Genomic DNA, 18,075 nt, shown 5'->3' on the forward strand with positions numbered 1-18,075 from the left:
GTCCATGGGATTCTCCGGGCAAGAATACTAGAGTGAGTTGCCATGCCCTTCTCCAGGGGAATCTTCCCAACCCAGGGATCTAACCCAGGTCTCCCGCATTGCAGGCGGATTCTTTAGCGTCTGAGCCACCAGGGAAGCCCCGGAAAGGGCTACTGCCAACTAAAAACTGGTACTCGCCACCAGCTCTTCAAGGACTAAATCACTCACTAGTCACTCAGCCCTGACAGTAAAAACACCGTGAAAGGAGGAGCTCAGGGTACAGATCTGCTCCTCCTGACTGGCAGCGGTATCTGCCAATCCGTGTTAATGTGTGCATATCCTGCCCTTTTCACTAAAATCATATATAAATAATACTAACCTTCCTCACTACCTCTTTGAAGCAGTTCCTCAGCGATATGGGAGACGCTGTCTCTAGGGTTATAGCCCTCATTTTGTCCTGCTACAGGTCACTATAGCACTGGGCTTAGTGGCAGACACTAACTCAATCATGGGTCGTGTATGACTGTTATCCTCACTAACAGCTGAGGAAGCTGAGGTGAGGAGAGGTGCCGGGACTTGCACTAAGTCTCTCAGATAGAAGGCAGTGGAGCACGGCTTCGCAGACCGCTAGGTCTGGCCCCTTTGCACCGCCACCTCCATGATGTCAGCCTAGGGCACTCTGTCGGTGGGTCACCCCTACACCTGCGGGAAGCCCACACAGTCCACTCCTCAACGGAGGTCGCCCCGGAATCCCAGTAGGTCCCGGTCCCTGCTCCCAAGCTATGCCCCCCTTCGTTTTCCGGCACCCAGCTTCGGACCCCGCCTTCCCCTCTCCTTGGGGGCAGTCCCAGCCCCAGCGGCCGGAGTCCCTTTCGGTCTTCGCGACTCTCTCACCACCAACTTCCGTTGCTCCTTTCAGTCAGCCAGGTGAACCTCGGTCTGAGGGGCGCTCCTACCCACTACCACCCTTCCCGGGGTCCCTACGCCTAGCTAGCTCAACGATGCCTCAAAACCAACTGTACAGACTGTACTACTGCTCCATCAGTCGGGAAAGGACACTTGCCAAACCCTCTCTGACAAAAATGGTCGTTCCCAAAACCTCACAGGTTGTCACGCTACATCTCCACCCTCGGCGGCGCCTTCTTCTGATTGGCTCTGAGGCCAGGTCATGGCGTCACTTCCGGCGGAAGGAGGCGCGGGAGATTCGATTGGAAGACACTCTCCTGCCGCTTGAATCTTGCGGATCCGCGTCACTGAGCTTCGCCCGGGCAGGTTCCTGGTCTTCTGCCTCAGGTGAGGAGGTGCGGGAGGAGATTCTCGGGGAGCGAAGGCCGGAGACTCCTAAGAAGACCCTTAAACGTCGTTCTGAGTGAGCCTCAGAGCATTCTATGTTGTTTTTTCAGGAGTCCAGTCTCTTCTATAAAAGGCCGGTTATGAGAGTAGAAGAGTGAGAAGGTCAGTTCTTCTCATTTTAGACGGTGCTGTTGCAGTCAGTAAGAGAGCGTTTGTGTGTGCGCCATCGACCTGGAAACGGGTAAGTGTCTGGAACCCGAAATACAGGGAGGAAAAGGTGCTACTGCAATTTTTGAGGTGCTCGGGGGCTCGTACACAGCTGGCTGCTATGCCCAGTAGTATCTGCTGGAAAGGGATCTTTTCCAAACTGCTATGATGACTCAGAGGGACAGGTGCTTCACTGAGCAAGGTGTTCAAGCCAGAAACAAGTTTTCTGGGTACCTTCCTTGTCTCTCACATCAAGCCATACCAACCTCTTGAATATCTCAATCCATACACTTCTCGCCAGTTTTACCTTGGTTCAGCACAACTGCTTCATAACTATGACTGTAGCCTCCCAGCTGGTTCTTTCAGTTTCCTTACTTTCCAATCCAATCTCCACGTTGCTAGGCTGATAAAGCACAAATCTGATCAGGGCACTCCCCATTAAAAACTTTTCCTTTAGTCACTCCTGTTTGCCCTCAGGTTTAAATCTAAACTCCTTAACGTGGTTAATGGGGCCCTTCTTGTCTGGCCTTTGCCCAGTACTCCAGCTTTGTTTTTCCACCTCTCCAGCCCTATGGTCCAACCACATGGAACGTCCTTTTGAGTCCCTCAAATGCACCATTCTCCCTCACCTTCAGACCCCTTTTGAATCCCATCCCACCTAGTTCTTACTCATTCTTTAGGTCTCAATTTATGAAGCTTTCTAAATCAGGAAGCCTTTCGTCATCCTGCAAAATTGGAGCACAAAGCACCCAATAGTTACTCATTCTACAGATAGTTTTTTAAGTGTCTCCCTCTGTGCCAAGAACTTCTAGGTACTAGGATCACAATGGTTAACAAGATGTGAGATTCCTTCCTAATGGAACTTAAACTTTGTATGTGTGGACTTAAAAAGAATGAAGTGGAATCTATTTGAGTTAGGTTTGTCTGGGAAGGCCTCTGAGGAACTGACACTTAAATTGAGGCCTAGAAGATGAGAATGATCTAGCCGTGCAATTAAAGGAAGAAAATTCCAGAGTGAACAGGTTATGTAGAGGCCTTAAAGCAGGAAAGAACTTAGCATCTTAATGTTCAAGAAACTAAGAAAAAGGCAGTGTTGCTGGAATGTGTTCAGAAAGGACAGCTGCATGAGATGATTTTTTTCTATCTGTAACCCTGTCAGCTTCCCATCTCTGGAACTTTACCTGTCATAAGTGCAATGAACAAACTGTGCTTGATACTCACTAAGAGTTTCCTGAGTAATGTTTTTAAAATATTTTTCATCAACAAAAGAGGTTTTGTCTGGTTTTTGCTTATTTGATTTTTGTTCATCTCCTGCCTCCCTCTCCCGTTTCCAGAATTTTCATTTTAATGTCAGAAGATCATTTCTCAAGGATTTGTTACGACTGCCTTTAGAAAAATTAGACAAAGTATGCACCCTTGGAGGGAGACCACTAGACAGTTTTAGTAAAGCAACTCAAAGTAACTACCCTTTCCATAGCTGAGGAGTCTGTCCTATAATATATGAAATGGGAAATCTGAGAGCAATAGAATGACAAAGATTTTCTTGCAAAGCAAGAGCAGTGTGAGGAGGAGTGAAGAAAGGGAGAGGAGTTAGTCACATCTCCTTTTCTGTATGCCATTAGAAGTGTGGGCCAGTTTTTTAAAGGAGTGATTTCATCCTTTGGCCACAGTCTTAGACTAGATCAGTCCCCCTGTTATATTTTCTCATGATATAATGTACTTTTCCTGTATAGAATTTTCCACCTATCTCTTACTAGGCTATAGATCTAGTGACCAGGTAGGGACCTTGTCTATTTTGTTCATCGCTTATATTATTCCCATCACCTGGTATTTATCAGCTGCACACTAAATAATTGATAAATAAGTAAGTTTATTGAACTTGGACTTCCCAGGTGACACTAGTAGTAAAGAATCTGCATACCAATGCAGAAAATGCAAGAATCGTGGGTTCGATCCCTGGGTCTGGAAAATCTCCTGGAATAGGAAATGACAACCTGCTATGGTATTCTTGCCTGGAAAATTCCATGGACAAAAGAGCCTGGTGGGCTACATCCATGGGGCCACAAAGAGTCAGACGTGACTGAGCACATATTGAACTTATTAAATTGGAATATAGCTTGCTGACTGTGGTGGAACTGAAAGCAATGTAATGGTGTATCACCATCCTCCCCAATAAAATCAAGAAGAAAGATAAACTGCTGGTAGATACCACATGTGGAATTGTTCCCAAGTCTGTGATCATGTTTTCCTAACTTTAGTATTTACTCATTTGTCATGCTTCATTCAGTTGTCCATCAAACATGAATTCAATACTTTAAGTCAGGCACTAGAGAGAGAGACAAAACAAACTAGATGATAAGAATCATAAGGAAACACAATGAAAACAGCAAAGGGAATGACTAATAGTGACTGCCTAAAAGGATCTTATTTCATATTTGTCCACTGCCAATGGATGGAAGGTCTTTTTGCCATTTGCTGAGTTTACCAAGTGAAACGCAAATAATCAAAATACCTTAATGACCTTTTTCATTTCAGTTCTCAAATTTACCATTGTTATAGTTTCTGAAAATATTTATTTCTCCACTAGAGGGCAATAAACCCTTAAATAATAACAACTTAACCAATTTCTTGCCTTTAAAAATTTAGCAATTAGTGCTTGCACAATTAATTTAGAAATTCCCAAATATTTCTGCTTATTTATGTTTTTCATTTACTGGTGACTTGATAGACCAGGCCCCCATCTTCATGAAGCTTTCAGACTAATGAGGGTAGAACTAACAAAAACAAGAGAGCATGTATCATCTGGTATATACATTTTCATGATGGCATATATCACAAGTGTGATTAATACCATAAAGGAATAAAATGGATGATATCATGGAAACCAAGCAGAAGAGAGTATTTATTGAAATGAAAAGGGGCTCTCTACAGGGTAACATTAAAGATTTAAGGATGAGAATGAGAGCCAACTATTTGAAGAACTAAGGGGAAAGCATTATAGACAAAGAGAAAAGTAAGAACAGAAGCCTGAGAAGAGAAGTTATTTTGTACATTTAAGGAGCAGAAAGAAGGCTGGCATGGCTTGAAGTGTAGTGATTAAAGAGGGCAAGTGGGCCAAGGTGAGGTCAAAGAGGTGGTACTAGATGAGCTAAGGCCTTACAGGCATTGTGGGGAATTGAAGCTTCATTCCAAACTACAAGATTTTAAGCAGATAAAAGACCACATTATCAGGAGGGAGTTTTGCCCTGTTTTATCTCCCCTAGCTCATATATGGGCTTCTGTTGTGGCTCATGATAGAGAATCTGCAATGCAGGAGACACAGATTCAATCCTTGGGTCAGGAAGATTCCCTGGAGGAGGAAATGGCAACCCACGCCAGTATTCTTGCCTGAAGAATCCCATGGACAGAGGAGCCTGGCAGTCTACAGTCCATGGGGTTGCATAGAGTCAGATATGACTGAACAATTAACACTTCACTTTTCAGCTCATAGGTAGCTGTACCACCGTATTAACACTGTACCCAAAGTGGATTTTAGAGATGTTCAGAAAAGATGCCTTTGCTGACATACATTCCATCGTTTGCTGCTTGGTAAGAAGGAACTTGAAGTCAGTAGCACTAATGATAGCAGTGTTCTCTGGCCTGCCTTTCTACTATGTCACCTCCTCTACCTTATCCTTAGAGATTGCCATGTGGCCTAAGGTGACAGCCAAATCTAAGAATACATATCTGCTTTTAGTAGAACCTTGTTAGTCATGTATACCTAAGGGTACAAAAGCAAGGATTTCAATAAGAATTAAGCAGGGTGAAATGTCTTTGTTTTTTCTTTCTTTTTTTTTTCTATACCCCCTTTAATAACATATATCAGTGATTTATATAAATCCATTTGTCTATAATATTTGTAAGTTTCCATCTTACTGCCTTAGGTGGCAAGATTTTATTTTCACAGAAATATTCTGACTGATAGACAGGATTAGTGTCACTTTAAGATATCCATTCCAAAATCACACTTATAAATTTTGTGATCATCCTCATGATGCTGCTAAGTCACTTCAGTCGTGTCCGACTCTGTGCGACCCCGCGGACGGCAGCCCACCAGGCTCCCCTGTCCCTGGGGTTCTCCAGGCATGAATACTGGAGTGGGTTGCCATTTCCTTCTCCAATGCGTGAAAGTGAAGTCGCTCAGTCGTCCGACTCTTTAGCGACCCCATGGACTGTAGCGTACCAGGCTCCTCCGTCCGTGGGATTTTCCAGGCAAGAGTACTGGAGTGGGGTGCCACTGATGAGCTATATGTAAAAGATTTTTTTATGAATTTTAAACTAATGACTTTATCAAAATTTGCTGATGCCGGTCTCAGAACATTTCACCCGTTTTCAGAAATTGAAAGCTTTTGCCATGTGTTTACAAATGAAAATTTATTGATGTAGCTTTATCTTGAACATCTACAGAGACATTTATTTCAGAGCATTTACATTATGCTATATATAAACTAATCAGTTTAAAAATTTTTGATAAACCAACATTTGAATTTTTAAAAAGAAAATATAAAAGAGATGAATTGCTATTTTATTGTTTTATTTCTCTGATGTGTTTTATACAAGGCTCATAAAGCACTTTGAACTCTCCTTGGAAATTTATTTTTCTATTTGTACACTCTAAAATGTCTTTTTTTTCCCTTTTCAGGTTGTATAAAAATGTACCCAGCCCAAATACTGAAATCTAATGAAGTGATTTTTTCTTGCTAAAAAAAACCTGTTTCCCACCAATTCAGGTTTAAACATTCATGTAAGTTCATTTACGTTCTTTCCTATTAATGGTAGAAGCAAGTTCTATATAGCTTTTCTTATAAAGATGTTGAAAGAAGTTAAATGATACCTTTCTTGAATTACCAGGGTAGAACATTTATTCAAAAACAGAATATTTGCTTGAGCTCCTCTGTTTTAAGTCTCACTTTCTTAACTATGTAGAAAAAGAAAATTAGTTTTCCAACATACTGACACTTACTGCAAAAAAACATCTATTGACTTTGTAGTGAAGGTTAGGTGATTTTCCTAAGAAATGAGTTATTCACATGCAATTAAAGATTTGCCATTCATCCCATGGCTACTTTGTTTTGCAGGCCACAGTGAAAACACATGAATAGAAGAAGAAAATTTCTTCTTGCCTCAGTTCTTGCTCTCCAGAATTCTAGTTTTATATATCCTTCATGTCAAAAATGCCTTTCTCGGATAATCCTCGTCTCCAAAAGGTAAAAATAAAGCCTGAAAGTGTGAGAAGGAAAATATAAGAATTCAGCCAACCACAGAATATACAGTACCATAGTATACACTGTTGGGAAAAAAAAAAATCCATGGATAAGTGTACCTCTGCAATTCAAACCTGTGTTGTTCAAGGGTCAGCTGTATAAAGTTAGTTTGGGGGGAACTTCCCTGATGGTCCCGTGGTTAAGAATCTGCCTTCCAATGCAGGGGATGCAGGTTTGATCCCTGGTCAGGGAAGTAAGATCCCACATGCAGTGGGCAACTAAGCCTGTACACTACAACTACTGAGCCTGCATGCCCTAGAGGCCGCACACCACTACTACAAAGAAGCCTGCTAGCTACAGCTAAGAACTAACACAGTCAAATAAATCAATACTTAAACAAGCCCTCAAAATTTTTTTTAAAGAACTTAGTTTGGTCCTTCATTTGAGAAGAGGATCATATTCATATATGTGTGTGTGTGTATGTGAATATGGTAATTTCATATGAAGGAACAAACTTACATATACATAAATTACGAGCGAAGAAGGCAACTCATTTGTCCATAAAAGTCATCCACCCAGCCCAAACTAGTAATTGTTGTTTAGTTGCCAAGTCATGTCTGATTCTTTGCAACCCTGGATTACAGCACACCAGGCTTCCCTGCCTTTCACTATCTCCCAAAGTTTGCTCAAATTCATGTCCATTGAGTCCGTGACACTCTTATCTAATTACCTCATCCTCTGCCGCCCTTTTCTTCTTTTGCCTTCAGTCTTTCTCATCATCGAGATCTTTTCCAACGAGTCATCTCTTCGCATTAGGGAGCCAAAGTATTGGAGCTTCAGCTTCAGCATCAGTCCTTCCAGTGAATATTCAGGGTTGATTTCCCTTAGGATTGACTGGTTTGATCTTGCAGTCCAAGGGACTCTCAAGAATCTTCTCCAGCACCGCAGTTTGAAAGCATCAATTCTTTGGCGCTCAGCCTTCATTATGGCCCAACTCTCAATGTCTGTACGTGACTACTGAAAAAAACCATAGCTTTGACTATATAGACCTTTGTCGCAAAGTGATGTCTTTGCTTTTTAATATTCTGTCTAGGTTTGTCATAGCTTTCCTTCCAAGGAGCAAGTGTCTTTTAATTTAATGGCTGCAGTCACTGTCCACGATGATTTTGGAGCCCAAGAAAATAAAATCTGCAACTGTTTCCATTGTTTCCCTATCTATATGCCATGAAGTGATGGGACTGGATGCCATGATCTTAGTTTTTTGAATGTTGAGTTTTAAACTAGCTTTTTCACTCTCTTTCACCCTCATCAAGAAACCCTTTAGTTCCTCTTCAATTTCTGCCATTAAAGTGCTAACATCTACATATCTGAGGTTGATATTTCTCTTGGCAATCTTGATTCCAGCTTGTGAGTCATCCAGCCTAGCATTTTGCATGACATACTCTGCATATTGCATGACATACTCTGCATATGAGTGCACAATTGCACTCATCTCACATGCTAGTAAAGTAATGCTCAAAATTCTCCAAGCCAGGCTTCAGCAATACGTGAACCGTGAACTTCCAGATGTTCAAGCTGGTTTTAGAAAAGGCAGAGGAACCAGAGATCAAATTGCCAATATCCGCTGGATCATTGAAAAAGCAAGAGAGTTCCAGAAAAACATCTATTTCTGCTTTATTGACTATGCCAAAGCCTTTGACTGTGTGGATCACAATAAACTGTGGAAAATTCTGAAAGAGATGGGAATACCAGACCATCTGACCTGTCTCTTGAGAAACCTGTATGCAGGTCAGGAAGCAACAGTTAGAACTGGACATGGAACGACAGACTGGTTCCAAATAGGAAAAGGAGTACGTCAAGGCTGTATATTGTCACCCTGCTTATTTAACTTATATGCAGAGTACATCATGAGAAATGCTGGGCTGGAAGAAACACAAGCTGGAATCAAGATTGCTGGGAGAAATATCAATAACCTCAGATATGCGGATGACACCACCCTTATGGCAGAAAGTGAAGAAGAGCTAAAGAGCCTCTTGATGAAGGTGAAGGAGGAGAGTGAAAAAGTTGGCTTAAAGCTCAACGTTCAGAAAACTAAGATCATGGCATCTGGTCCCATCACTCCATGGGAAATAGATGGAGAAACAGTGGAAACAGTGTCAGACTTTACTTTTTTGGGCTCCAGAATCACTGCTGATGGTGACTGCAGCCATGAAATTAAAAGACGCTTACTCCTTGGAAGGAAGGTTATGGCCAACCTAGATAGCATGTTTAAAAGCAGAGACATTACTTTGCCAACAAAAGTCCGTCTAGTCAAGGCTATGGTTTTTCCAGTGGTCATGTATGGATGTGAGAGTTGGACGGTGAAGAAAGCTGAGCACCGCAGAATTGATGCTTTTGAACTGTGGTGTTGGAGAAGACTCTTGAGAGTCCCTTGGACTGCAAGGAGATCCAATCAATCCATCCTAAAGGAGATCAATCCTGGGTGTTCATTGGAAGGTCTGATGTTGAAGCTGAAGCTCCAATACTTTGGCCACCTCATACGAAGAGTTGACTCATTGGAAAAGACCCTAATGCTGGGTAGGATTGGGGGTGGGAGGAGAAGGGGACGACAGAGGATGAGATGGTTGGAGGGCATCACCGACTCGATGAACATGGGTTTGGGTAGACTCCGGGAGTTGGTGATGGACAGAGAGGCCTGGCGTGCTGCAATTCATGGGGTCGCAGAGAGTCGGACACGACTGAGCGACTGAGCTGAACTGAACTGAACTCTGCATATAAGTTAAATAAGCAGGGTGACAGTAAACAGCATTGATGTACTCCTTTCCCAACTTTGAACCAGTCAGTTGTTCCAAGTCCAGTTCTAACTGTTGCTGCTTGACCTGCATCCAGGTTTCTCAAGAGACAGGTAAGGTGATCTGATATTCCCATCTCTTTGAGAATTTTCTAGTTCGTCGTGATCCACATAGTCAAAGGCTTTAGCATAATCACTGAAACAAAAGTAGATGTGTTTTTGGAATTGCCTTGCTTTTTCTGCGATCCAACAGATGTAGGCATTTGATCTCTGGTTCCTCTGCCTTTTCTAAATCCAGCTTGCACTTCTGGAGGTTCTCAGTACATGTACTGGTGAAGCCTAGCTTGAAGGATTTTGAGCATAATCTTGCTAATGTGAAATGAGTGTAATTGTACAGTAATTTGAACATTCTTTGGCATTGCTTTTCTTTGGGATTGGAATGAAAACTGACCTTTTCCAGTCCTGTGGCCACTGCTGAGTTTTCCAAATTTGCTGGCATATTCAGTGCAGCACTGCTATTCCATAACAAGTAACATTTTGGATATAGGAGTGCCTCTAAAAATTAAATCAGGGACTAACTTGAATGTGTTGTCTGTACCGTTGCTTCTCAAAATGTGGTCTGAGGAACAGCAGCATCGGCATCACTTGGGAGCTTGTTAGAAATGCAGAATCTTGGGCTTTTTCCCAGACTTAGTGAATCAGGATCTTTGTTTTTAACAATATCCCTAGGTGATTGGTTTGCATATTGAAGTTTGTAAAGCTCTGATCTATATTACTGCACACTAGCATTTATTTCAATTTAGGCTTAGCTTATTCCCAAAAGGATTAAAGGAAACTACATAAATAATACCTTCATTTTACATATAATATAAAAATATATAATTTAATATATATATTCATTATTGCTAATAATGCATTAACACTAGTAATGTGCTAATCCTAGTCTTTCTTTGGCTATCACTGATATTCTCTATTTGTAAGATAATTCATTCTTAACCATACCATTCTTATAGTTGTCATCCAAGAAAGAACTCCCAGCAAAGAATCCAAAGCCTTGGATTTGGTCATAAAAATCAATAACCTTGTCACCTTGGGTGACAATTCACCCCAATTTCCCAATTTTGTGAATGGAGGTAAATGCCTTGTTTACCTATCAAAAACAAATAATATATGTGAAAACATTTGTAAGTTGTAAAACACTGATGCATATTAATTCTAAGATTTGCTAGGAATTTTGCATTAGACTTGAATGCATTATTAATACATAATTTTTGAATATGTTTAAAACATTTAAAACACTAATTCATTTCACTAGAGCTTGGTACTAGTCAGGTTTTATCACCCTGGTAAGTGGATTACCTTCACTTTATTCTATGACCAGAATATAACACCAACTCCAGCCAATTTGGTTAAGATTATATGAATGGATTGTCACAGCTCCATTATCATTGTGGATAAAAAAAAATGATTAGCACAGATGTAATGAGGGCATTCTTGCCTGGAGAATCCCAGGGACGGCAGAGCCTGGTGGGCTGCCGTCTATGGGGTCGCACAGAGTCGGACACGACTGAAGCGACTTAGCAGCAGCAGCAGCAGCAGCAATGAGGGCGAATCAGTAACTTATATGAAGGATTAACCTTTATTCAAAATAGTCACCTTGTGAGTCATGGAATTGAGGCTCCCCCTAGTGGCTATCTGGCAGCAATCAAATTTGTACAACTATGTTTCCTCATTTTTTGTTTGCACATTTCCACATTTTGCACTTTCTATTTTCTGTTTGTATTTTTCCACTTTTTTTAAAGCCAAATCATTAGAAAAAACATTCTAGGATTAACCATTACCACAAATGTTTTAAGGAGTCAGTTTGCTAAACTAAGAATGTTAAATATGGATAGCAGAATTTCAGGATAGTACAAACAACTAGAAAAGAGGGAAACAAGCAGAAGTGGCAGTAAACCAATATTTAATTATGAGAGAGAAGCAGACTAAGCACATTAATTTGACAAGATCTGTACTAGACTTTTTAACTTTCTTTTCTTATACTTTGCCTCATTTTATCCTTCTTCAATCCTGGATTTCACAGATGAGTAAGTCTAAATTTAAAGATCTTAGTATGTATTCGGAGACCAGAGAGCTAGTACATAACAGTAGTGTTATACTTGACACACAGTATTTTTTTATAAGAAAGCCTTTGGCCATAATTGCAACACCAGTTGAATAAGATGTTTTGTACCTAGTTTCTGTAATCTAATAAATTCTCAACATATTTCAGTGAATTTTTAAAAAGTTAAGTTATCCTTATCATAGTGAGAAAAATATGACTGGGAACTTTATTTATAAATATTTAAATATTTCAAGATTTACTCATTGTTCTTTTAACAGAAGATAGACATTTAATTTTAGGTCTTCTCTTGGTGTGGCATTTACCTCACTATATTTAGTTTGCCCCCACCTTAAAAGTAACTTATAAATAGAGAAAATTCAAAAGAGGTTGATCTGAAATCATTTTAGAGTGTAAATGGTACATTTTGTACAGAAAATATTTTTAATCTTTGCCAGATTTATTTTACATCACAAAAAAAGTTAGTGATCATCTCTTTTTTTCCTGCACTTTTCCAGGTCTAATTGTCCAAAATGTGGCTCTACTGGTGAAGCAGAAAGTGCTATTTACAGATACAAGCTTTCCTTAAAAGTTGCAGAATCAAACAAATTATTTGGTATTACTGTATTTGGCAGCTGCTTAGATGCATTTTTTGGTCTCACAGCCACTGGTTTGCACAGGTAAGAATATTTAAAGCATTCTTTTTCCTAGCCACATACATCAAGTTTGAAGATATGTGTTTTTAAAATAATATGCATTTAGTAAAAAGATGATCATTCGACCTCAAATCATCAGTTCATTTAAAAAGATAAGAAAGAAAGAGAAAGACATTTATTTCCTGAATACATATTGTGATGATATTAAACCATGCTCCTTTTATTCAGACAAACTAAACTATATTAGAGTATTAAATTAAAAAACTTTAATCCAAGTTAGAGAAATATAGATGAAGAAAGTAAAATCATTTCAAACTGAAGGATTATTCAAATCAAGTGGCTTGAGGTGAAAGAAGCTATTTGAAGGAATATTTACATATCAGAAGTTGAAATTTTGTCATTTATTTCATTTGCATTGCAACTTCATCTCCATCATTGGACCTGCTTAGATGTTGTCCTGAGAATGTAAGTGTATAGAGAGAGAAAGGAAATCTCTGTCCATCTGCTTGTAGCTGTGAGCAAACTGATTTGAAGAAAGGAAAAGCCAAGGACCACAGCCAGGATTGCCAGCGATGAGGAAAGACTTCCCTCTGCATTGAGGAGAAGGGCTAAAGATCCCACCACTTCTCCCACTGCCACTTTTAGAATAATTGATGGGCCTAATTACTAGAGAGGCATCTACTTTATTCACACTTGATCAACTGCTTTTGTATTTCTAGTCTATAGGAACCTAGAGGGAACAAAACACCTAGCTGTTAAAGTCACATTTCTTTTTTCTATATATAACTCAAAAGTTTCATGCTTTCCCATTTTTTATTTTCTTTTTGATTAAGGTACATTCAGGAGCCCAATGAAATTCCAGAAACACTGGACAGTGATACAACTCAAAACCTATTAACTAAAGCAGTGGAAACTTGCTTTGTTGGACAAAACTTTATTTTTGGAGTGACGGTAATTAAGACTAGTTTTGTTCTTAGTATTATGCTAATATTTCCATTGTAATGAAACTATTTTAATTTTCTAAGTAGTTTTTAGGAGTCATAAATGTGAGGGCCTGTAGATACCCTTTAAACTACATAAAAATAGACTATAGGTGATCCTTTAAAACATCATGTAGATGACAAGTTCCTCTTTCAAAAGCTAGAAGAGCCCTGTTGAAATGCTTTCAGAGCTTTAGAAATCTAAATTTATTATAAATTCACAAGTGTTAGATATTTTGTTTTGATATTTGGTATTTACTGTACTCTCTAAATTCGGTTTAGATTCTATAGTAAAGGAATAATCATTTTCTGTCTCTTGTATGCTAACGGGAGCAAATGAATATTTTGCTTGTATTGCAATCAGGGTTTTAAAAAAGGGAACAGAGTACTTCACAACTGAACAGTGAGAAAACCCAAAGGGAAGTTGAAACCAGGAGCTACAGAAGTTTTCTTTGTTAAAATCTTAGATGCCTTTTTTTCTCCTTTTTTTTTCAACAATATGAAAACATTCCTTTAAACATTCAAAGTTTATGGAAGCTAGTGAGAAATGTAATAGTAGCTACCATTTATTGAGCAACTACTATTTGCTAAGCACCACAATTTTTTGTCTGTTATTGCTAATACAATAATCCTGCATTTTTATCCTTACTTTATAAATGAAAAAACTGAGGCTCCTAATAACTTATCCAAAGTCCCCATATTAGGTAATGTTCAGAACACGATTTGAAGACAAGTCTCTGTTTTTTTCCCCATAATTATGATTCCCTATATAGTCCTATAATGCTAGAGGAATTGAAATTATGGGGGTGGGAGTTACAGCTAAATCTGTTTTAACCTTTTAAATCCCTGATTCATATTTAAGTCAAAGGAAGAAAAATTTATTGTCATTTAAATTCATTTACTTCTTTAACAGAATTTTGAAAACCAGCATGGAAAAGGTTCAGGTTCCAGTAACTTCTCAGAACAGTGCTCAGACCACAAGAGAGTAATTAAAGAACTCGTAGCTTCCCAGATCATTCCACCAGACCCAAGTGTTGTAGGCTTCACTGTCATTGACTATTTCCATCGGCTTTTGCAGCTTTCTGCTGTCAGGAAACTTCGCTGTGGCTCCCAGACACCTAATAGCCACTTACTTGCTTTAGAAAGTTCGAATAGTGATCTCAGCAGCTTTTGTGGCCCTGACAGCATTTCTTATTGTTTTGAGCCCCATGGCAAAGGTTATTTTCCAGGATTCTGGCAGCTATCACTAGAACTCACTTCTGTTGTTTCACAACTAACAGATGATGATTTTTCAGCTTCGGAAAAAAGCAAGGCCATTGGTACTCTTCACCAGAACAGAAAGTGCATCTCCTCTGCAGAGACCACTGGTTCCAGTAGCTGCCTTGATACCATTCAGGGTTCATGGAGCCTTGTTTCATATATGGACAAAAAGAGTTCAGCACAAAAGTTAGATGAGGAACTTGGCCTACAGGCTAATCAGCCAAGTGCAGTTCATAGCAGTCATCATGAAATTGGAGTTCCTGGCTCTAATTTATTCCCTATGAATGTGCAGGAGCCATTTGAACCAAGGAATACAAAATCCTTCCACAGTGCAGTGCAAGTTAAAAATATATATTCTCAGCGTGAGATAACATGTCACCAGAATCAGGAGGTAGATACTCCCCCTAGCTTTCAGCAGAGATGTATATGTTATCCATCTTCATCACTCAGACTTGAGGAAATAGCCAGCGGTTCCCACAACGGTGACCTCGAGATCTGGGATGACCTGCCACTCTCTGAAAGCCTAAACAAATTTCTGGCAGCTATCGAAAGTGAAGTCGCTATAAACCAGACAGATGCCAGTAGCGGGAAATGTCCTCTAGATAATGACATCAGTAAACTACATATGGACCACAGCAGGTTATCACTGACTCCACAAAGAACCGCTGGAGCCTTGCATACACCACCTATAGCCTTAAGGTCACTACCAGCAACAGTCAAAGCAAACTCCAGCAGAGATAACTTCCTTTCCAACCATGAAGCAAATCCAAGTCCTAGCATTCATAAGGAGTCACAGCCAGAGAACACAACAGAGGCTCTCTCTATTAATGGTAATAAAAGAGACATTTCTGAACATTCTCTACCAAATGTTCATCTGTCAGCTCTGTTTCCATCTTCAAAAGGCTCAGGCACAACTATTGCTCTTAAGTCTACAAGAATTCTACCACGTGAGACTGAAATTTCATGTAAGCACAATACTTCAGAGGCTGACCATTCTTGTCTCAGCAGCAAATATTATAATGGATGTGGAGAAAAATCACTTTCAGAAATGAGTGGAAAGTTGACAACTTTGCATTCTAGGAGGTATAGTGTTTCCAACTTTCCCAGCTTAGAAAATAAACAATACTGTAGGCAGCCAAAGAACCAGGGCAACAGTTTGACAATTTGCAGGAAACTCACATATCCTTTAGAAGCTCTTCACAGTACTCCAAATAGAAGTATGAATACGTTGAGAGAAATGCTTTATGAACACACTAGTAATAACCTAACACAGAACTGTTCTACTGGTCATGAAGGCAATTATAGTGCTTCTGTGGATCTCTTTGATGATAGTCCTACAGAGATGGACATTGTAACAGAAATGACCAAAAGGTCACAGGATATTTTATTACAGTGGGGAAAGTCTTTGGCAGAAAGTCATCATACAGAATCTGATTTTTCACTGAGATCACTTTCTGAAAACTCCAGCCAGTCATCACAAAAATTATCCTTACAAAACACATCTGCCTCTCTCTATTCAAGAACCTGTCCGTCTCCACCTCATTTTCAGTCAGATTCAGAATATGATTTTGAATACAGCCAAGACTTTGTTCCGTGTTCACAGTCAACTCCAGTTACTAGATTCCACCAAAGTAGGATTCATGGGATGAAAGGAGTTCTCCAAAAATTACCTGCCTTTTATTTGCAGCTTGATGCCAACTATAAAAAAACAAGGATTTCTTCTGCAAATGACACACAGCAAGCCACCCCTATCTGTCCAAAAAATATAAAGACACCCGGCCAGAAATCCAGAAGCCCTACTGTATCTGATATTACACCACCAGAGGTCTCCAACCATCCTGTCACTGAGTGCCTTGAAACTGATGCTGACGAATGGGTCCCTCCTACCACACAAAAAGTATTTCCTTCTGAAATGCTTGGATTCCGGCCCATGGGTCTCAAGAAATGCCATTCTGCTTATAATTCTCCTGTTCAAAATGAGTTACCAAGAAAAAAACTGAAATATGTCAAGCAAAGAACTGGTAAATGCTTAATTAAGAAGGAGTTAAATTTGAAGAATATGCTTACAGCAGCAGTTACAAAACAGAAAACTCCTGACTGTAACAATATAAGGTCAGGCTGGATTTTTAAAGAGTCAGTTTTGGAACGTGGTTCTTATGCGGAAGTCAAATGTTGCCTTCCATTTTCAGAAAATTGGTCACCTTCAGCACCTGAAACTAAAAGTGCTTGGTCTCCTGAATTGTTCTCACAAAATGTCACCTAAACCCAATTTCTGAGCTTTTAAAGGTACATCTCTTTGGAAACTCTTGCCTCCAGTGTCATGGAAAGCATTCTTAACCATTTTGAAGACTTGAAGCAAATATAAAAGAGGTGCTATTATGCCTATTAACAAGGGGAAACCATTGTTTTTCCCAGCGTTTTATCCAGAATGCTCTGATTTCAGATAATTTGGCACTTTATCTTGTATTGTTGATTGTACTTAAGTAACATTGTTAATTTTATTTGTTAAAAGTATTTGTTAAAATCACACATACATGCAGAAATAAAGCTTTTGCAGACCAAAACTTGGTCTTTCTTAGTTATTCAACTTAGACCAGAATATGCCTGCCAACTACTGTTGGGTTTGTGATACAAAGCTACAAGATTGCTGATCTCAAAAGATTTTAGTCTACTAGGTAAGACAGAAATATAATAGACAATTTCAATACAATACAATAAACACAATGATGGAACTTTTTAATGGATATTACATTTATGTTGCTCTGGGAGCATGGTAGACAGTCAGTTAACCCAGCAGCATCTGTGGGCTTTGAATCAGAAGAAGGGTCAATAAAGACTGAATTAAATGTGAAACTGTCACTATTTTATTTAGTCTGTTTTTGTTGAATCCTTCAGAGGAACCTGCTAGGCTATACTGTCCATGGGATTACAGAGTCACACACAACTGAGCAACTTCACTTTACTACATGCCAGGCACTGTGCTAGGTGCTGGGAACTCAAAAATGAAAGCCAAGGCCCTTTACCTCAAGAAACTCATGGTCTAGAAGGATAAGCAATTAGTATCTATGAATTCTATGATAGGAAGATAATCTCAAAGGGCTAATAATGAGCAGAAATGAGGAATAGTTTCTAGACATTCAAGTCCTTAGCATCACGTCACCTGTGCCCTGTAAAGATCTGTTGCTCTGCACAAGTTTTCTCTAGTGGCTGAGCAGGGGCTGCTCTTCATTGTGGCGCACAGGCTTCTCGTTGCAGTGCTTCTCTCGTTGCAGAGCACAGGCTCTAGATGCACAGTCTTCAGTAGTTGCAGCACTCAAGTTCAGTAGTTGTGGCATATGAGCTTAGTTGCTCCGTTGTATTTGAAATCTTCCCAGACCAGGGATCAAAACCTCGTCCTCTGCACTGGCAGGCGAATTCTTATCCCCTGTACTACCAGGGAAGTCCATGCACCCCATAAAAATTTTTTGTGTGTCTCCGGTCAGCTGCCTTTGCCATTCCCCACAGCAGCTACTCCAAATCTTCACTCTTCATGCCACCGAACAACCTACTCCTTGCCTCGTACTTC

At 39.8% G+C, this 18,075-nt stretch overlaps 2 protein-coding genes across 23 annotated transcripts in view; one reads left to right on the forward strand and one right to left on the reverse strand.

Annotated features, from left to right (window-relative positions):
* PRCP (prolylcarboxypeptidase) overlaps positions 1-1,136 on the reverse strand; it is an 89,902-nt gene extending 88,766 nt beyond the window's left edge. For 8 of the 20 annotated variants that reach the window (XM_081536873.1, XM_081536871.1, XM_081536866.1 and 5 more), the window contains exon 1: positions 359-1,136. In XM_081536873.1, the coding sequence (XP_081392999.1) occupies positions 359-430 (72 nt within the window). In that variant the 5' untranslated portion in view covers positions 431-1,136. The remainder of the gene's footprint in view (positions 1-358) is intronic. The other 12 variants (XM_081536872.1, XM_081536867.1, XM_081536884.1 and 9 more) reach the window with 2 other exon arrangements.
* Positions 482-17,074, forward strand: DDIAS (DNA damage induced apoptosis suppressor). Of its 3 annotated transcripts, XM_081536842.1 has the most exons (7): positions 1,175-1,272; positions 1,383-1,513; positions 6,161-6,262; positions 6,597-6,725; positions 12,133-12,294; positions 13,104-13,221; positions 14,164-17,074. In XM_081536842.1, exons 4-7 carry the CDS (start codon positions 6,613-6,615, stop codon positions 16,771-16,773), a joined length of 3,003 nt encoding a protein of 1,000 aa, XP_081392968.1. In that variant the 5' UTR covers positions 1,175-1,272; positions 1,383-1,513; positions 6,161-6,262; positions 6,597-6,612; the 3' UTR covers positions 16,774-17,074. The 3 variants fall into 3 exon arrangements, with proteins under 3 accessions (XP_081392970.1, XP_081392968.1, XP_081392969.1); XM_081536843.1 differs by lacking the exons at positions 1,175-1,272; positions 1,383-1,513 and adding an exon at positions 4,962-5,067; XM_081536844.1 differs by lacking the exons at positions 6,597-6,725; positions 12,133-12,294; positions 13,104-13,221; positions 14,164-17,074 and having other exon boundaries at positions 482-1,272; positions 1,383-3,520; positions 5,697-6,262.
* The last annotated feature ends 1,001 nt before the right edge of the window (positions 17,075-18,075 follow it).

Source organism: Giraffa tippelskirchi, chromosome 10 (genome assembly GCF_054371585.1).
Source record: "Giraffa tippelskirchi isolate mGirTip1 chromosome 10, T2T-mGirTip1v1.2.pri, whole genome shotgun sequence".
NCBI lineage: Eukaryota > Metazoa > Chordata > Mammalia > Artiodactyla > Giraffidae > Giraffa > Giraffa tippelskirchi.

Excerpts from the sequence above, each read along its gene's own strand:
- DDIAS (XM_081536842.1), top strand. The coding sequence starts at position 6,613 with ATGAATAGAAGAAGAAAATTTCTTCTTGCCTCAGTTCTTGCTCTCCAG. Across the intron at positions 6,726-12,132 it reads ATAATCCTCGTCTCCAAAAG|GTCTAATTGTCCAAAATGTG; the intron begins GTAAAAATAAAG and ends GCACTTTTCCAG. Across the intron at positions 13,222-14,163 it reads ACTTTATTTTTGGAGTGACG|AATTTTGAAAACCAGCATGG; the intron begins GTAATTAAGACT and ends CTTCTTTAACAG.